The sequence below is a fragment of the Mus pahari genome, chromosome 6, assembly GCF_900095145.1.
Source record: "Mus pahari chromosome 6, PAHARI_EIJ_v1.1, whole genome shotgun sequence".
Classification (NCBI taxonomy): domain Eukaryota; kingdom Metazoa; phylum Chordata; class Mammalia; order Rodentia; family Muridae; genus Mus; species Mus pahari.
The window spans coordinates 100,420,065-100,424,929 of record NC_034595.1 but is presented as its reverse complement, the minus strand read 5'-3'; the positions used below and the strand labels follow the sequence as shown (position 1 = coordinate 100,424,929).

The following is a 4,865-nucleotide window of genomic DNA, read 5'->3' as shown; positions in this document are numbered from 1 at the left end:
TGGGGAGGCAGAGGCAGGCAGATTTCTGAGTTCGAGGCCAGCCTGGTCTACAGAGTGAGTTCCAGGACAGCCAGGGCTACACAGAGAAACCCTGTCTCGGAAAAAAACAAACAAACAAACAAACAAACAAAAAAATCACAGTTCTGTTGAACTGTGGGCAGCTTAATCAGCTCCTCTCTCAGTGGGCTGACAAACACTCAGACAGACAGATGATGGCATGATGGCACACAGGGTGTGGGACACTTCCAGTGTTGGGACTCTGCTAGTGGTGGACCCGAGGCCTCAAGTCTCATTTCCCCTGTGTCGAGGGCAGCGCTTTTCCCATGAGAAGCTGAGAAAAGTGTGTAAGACAGCAGCTGGGTAAGGGAGTAAGTAGTTATGTTAACTCTTACTGTTGCAGCACACACACATGCATATATGTGCACACAAACACACGCTCACAATACTTCAGAGAGCACTCTGACATTAAGGAGTGTGCTTTTGGGTTTGTTGGAGTCTGTCAAAAGACCCTCACTCACAAAGACCGCCATTGCTGCAAACCGCAAGAGAATTTTTATTATTCCAACATGTTGGGGACCCTCCTCAGCACGCAGTCTAGAGACCCAAAACAAACAAAGAACACACTGTTTATACCTTGTAAGGGGCAGATTTAGGCAACAGGGTAGCTGGCTTAGTCTAATTGGTATAGCAAGTAACCCTTTCAGGCATTGGTTGGTTTGCATAGGGTGACTAAGTAACCCTTTGGCCTACCCTCACTCGGCCTGCCCTTGTGGTCAGCAAAGCAGCAGTGCATTTTGAACTTATGGGTCAGCTTTTTTTTTTTTTTGGTTTTTCGAGACAGGGTTTCTCAGTGTAGCCCTGGCTGTCCTGGAACTCAATTTGTAGACCAAGCTGGCCTTGAACTCAGATATCCACCTGCTTCTGCCTCTGAGTGCTGGGATTAAAGGCGTGTGCCACCACGCCTGACTATGGATCAGCTTTTAACGTCACAGTTATTAACAACACAGGGAATTCTAGCAAGGTCAAGGTGGTTTGTGGTCTTTAGTGTGAGGCGGGGCAGGGGAATTTTTCTGGGAATTATTGATATTGTTTTGGCATCTGCAGGCTTAGTCTGTTCATTATTCAGGATCTCTAAGGGTGGTATAATAATCGAGGCACTATCTGAACCAAAACACAAAAGTCATGATCATTCTGACCACTGAAACTACACAACTTGGAAGTTCCTTCAGAGGGGGAAGGGGCTGGGTGGTCTTGAACTTATTTTGGATTCTACAGGTTGTCATTTTTGTAGACACCATCAGGAGATGCTGGCAACTGGCAGCTGCAGTTACCCACAAAGCTCACCTGTGCTGGAAAGACCTGGGCGGAAGAGGAAGTGGGCTGACCAAAAGCAAGATTCTAGCCCACAGAAGCCCCAGGAGCCCAAACCCACAGGTCTGTGATGTCTACCAGGACGCCAAAAATTGCTTAGATTCCATGATAGAATTGATGTTATTTATTTTTTTCTAAATTTTTTTTTAAAGATTTATATATTTTATGTATATGAGTACATTGTTGCTATCTTCAGGCACACAAGAGGAGGGCATCAGATCTCATTACAGATGGTTGTGAGCTACCATGTGGTTGCTGGGAATTGAACCCAGGACCTCTAGAAGAGCAGTCAGTGATCTTAACCACTGAGCCATCTCTCCAGCCCAATGTTTTTCTTTTTTATTCCATACTTACTGGGTCCATGATGATGTTAGAAAAGGAGGAAGGGCTCTGGTGTAAAAGACACCAGATCTACTGCTCTTGCACACATGCATGGTCACTTTAATACGGGTGATTATTAAGAAAACAAACCCTGATGTTGTGCTTGATTCTCCCTTTGAGGTGTGCCCAGGGTGAAACTGCTGTGTGGGGCAGATTTACTGGAGTCCTTCAGCGTGCCCAACTTGTGGAAGATGGAGGATATCACGCAAATCGTGGCCAACTTTGGGCTCATCTGTATCACTCGGACCGGCAGTGATGCTCAGAAATTCATCTACGAGTCCGATGTGCTGTGGAGATACCAGAGCAACATCCACCTGGTGAACGAGTGGATCACCAATGACATCTCATCCACCAAGATCCGGAGGGCGCTCAGGAGGGGCCAGAGCATCCGCTACTTGGTACCGGACCTGGTCCAAGAGTACATTGAGGAGCATGACCTGTACAACTCGGAGAGTGAAGACAGGAATGCTGCGGTCATCCTGGCTCCTCTGCAGAGGAACGCCGCAGAGGCTAAGCACAACCACTCCACACTGTGATACAGCGCACTATGTCCGTCAGAGACTCGAAACTATTTGGTGTTAGTAACTCAGGGAAGGACTTGCAGTCATCCTGTTTCCTCAACTGAAAGTTAAAGGTTCGATTTAAAAAAAAAAAATAAATAACCAACAGGGAATTAAGATCAGTGACTGAGATGAATGTTTTAAATAAGACCATTAAAAAAAAAGGATGTAATTCACCTTTAAAATAACGGCTCATTCACTAAAATGAAATGTTAATGATGCTGACTTTAAATAAATTTTTCCAGAAAGGACCTCATGCTCTGCCACACAAGAGAAGCAAATGTGACAAGCAAGTCTGTTCAGAAGCCACTCTTTAGGGGCCAGAGAGATGGCTCCAAGGTTAAGAGCATAGACTGCCCTTCCAGAGCACCCAGATTCAGCTCCCAGCACCTGCATGGCAGCTCTCAGCTGTCTGTAACTCCAGTTTCAGGAGAAACTGTGGGCTCTAGAGCACATATGGTTCATATACATACAGGCAAAAGACACAGACACACACACACGCACACACACACAAACTTGCCCCACAAAGAGAAAGAACAGGCTCATCGATGCCCACCTGCAGCCCCAATAGCACCAGGAGCTGAAGTTGGAGAATTACTTTGAACCCAGGAGTCAGAGATGACCCTAGACAATATGGGCCCTTTCTAAAAAAAAACCAAACCAAAACAAACCAGAATCCTAGCGTTAGTTATGAAGAGAACTGACATGTCATTCGTGCTTGGTGACAGCCATCTTTATCCAGAATAGACAAAGGAAGGAATTCTTTTTTTTGTTTGTTTGTTTGTTTGTTTTGTTTTTCGAGACAGGGTTTCTCTGTGTAGCCCTGGCTGTCCTGGAACTCACTCTGTAGATCAGGCTGTCCTGGAACTCAGAAATCCACTGGCCTCTGCCTCCCGAGTGCTGGGATTAAAGGCGTGCGCCACCACGCCCGGCAGAAGGAATTCTTTAAAACATGACCTTGGCTGGGCATGTGGCTCCATTGGTAGAGCGTTGGCCTAGCAGGCCTGAGGCCTGGGTTAGATCGCCAGATCACATAAGCTGGGCACGAAGTGTGCACCTTTAGTGCTGGTGCTTGGAAGGTGGAAGCAGAAGGATCAAGGGCTCAAGGTTATCCTTGACAATCTGCAAGTCTGAAGCCATCAAGGGACGCTGAAGACCCTGCGTCTAAATTAAACAAATAAATAAATGATCCTGCAAAATGCACCAATGACGGCTACCCTCTGTTGTTGTTAAGTCAAAATTCCAATGGTTCGATTTTACCAAATGAAGACTCAGGAGGCAGATGCTGGGGTGAAAGCCTGCTAGCTCAGAGAGGCAGAGAATGCACCCAGCGGACCTCAACTGATGACATCCAGAAGGAAAGAGCCAGGTCTCCTCTACACTGTCTTAAAACCTTTCAAACCAAATGTCCCTCCTTTCTACTTCCTGTACATCTCTCCATCCATCCCCCTGACTTCCTCTCACTCCCTATGGACTTTTTTTCCTATGTTCACTTCCTGTCAACCAGTTCCTTGCTCCACCTCTTGACCTATGGTTGACTTAATCTTTACAATAAACTTCTGTAAACTTTCAAGCTCTTGTATTAAAGGTGTGTACTATGGCAGAGGAGCCACACCACAGCTAGAGACAGGTTTTTCCAGTATACAGTCTCAGGGTTCGAAGGATGATCGGATATCCTGCAAGCATCATCTGGCTCTGCAAAATGAAGGTTTGGAATACATCGGAAGAAGTCAGCGTAGATCACACTTCTCCCTGCTCTGCATCGCAATTGCTGATTAAGGGATGATAAGATGGCACATCGGATAAAAGTGCCTGCTGCCACGCATTACAACCTGAGTTCAAGCCCCCAGACAGAAGATAGCGCCTAAAAGTTATCTTCTGACCACCCAGGCACACACATACAGGAAATAAAAGGATTAGCTGATTAAGCTTTCCCCAGATGGGTCTGCGTGAAACCCACCCTTAGAAGCAATGGGTAGGGTAGGGCCTTGGAGGAGGGAATGAGGTCTGCCCTCAAATGCCTCTGGGCAGGCAGGTACAGCCTTACATTTTCTAAACACAGCCTTGCTGCTGTGATGAGCCAGCACCATCTCTTTTTAAAAAAAAAAAAGATTTATTTATTATATGTAAGTACACTGTAGCTGTCTTCAGACACTCCAGAAGAGGGTATCAGATTTTGTTATGGATGGTTGTGAGCCACCATATGGTTGCTGGGATTTGAACTCAGAACCTTTGGAAGAGCCATCTCGCCAGCCCCGCCAGCACCATCTTTTATCTCTGGGGACAACTTCAAAGGTCATGTCACAGTGCCTTCAAGAGAATCGCATAGAACTAATAGTTCCATTTAAGGATTTAAAAAATATGAATGCTCTTCACCGTTATTTATAATTTTATGGTGAACAGAGCTCTTAAGAACACAAGGAGGAGGGCTGGTGAGATGACTCAGTGGGTAAGAGCACCCGACTGCTCTTCCAAAGGTCCTGAGTTCAAATCCCAGCAACCACATGGTGGCTCACAACCATCTGTAACAAGATCTGACTCCCTCTTCTGGAG

The 4,865-nt window shown here is 46.1% G+C and overlaps 1 protein-coding gene across 3 annotated transcripts in view; it reads left to right on the top strand.

Annotated features, from left to right (window-relative positions):
• Positions 1-3,100, top strand: part of Nmnat1 (nicotinamide nucleotide adenylyltransferase 1) — an 18,015-nt gene extending 14,915 nt beyond the window's left edge. For all 3 annotated transcript variants that reach the window (XM_021199985.2, XM_021199986.2, XM_029540276.1), the window contains exons 4-5: positions 1,292-1,434; positions 1,873-3,100. In XM_021199985.2, the coding sequence (XP_021055644.1) occupies positions 1,292-1,434; positions 1,873-2,288 (559 nt within the window). In that variant the 3' untranslated portion in view covers positions 2,289-3,100. The remainder of the gene's footprint in view (positions 1-1,291; positions 1,435-1,872) is intronic.
• Positions 3,101-4,865: the final 1,765 nt, after the last annotated feature.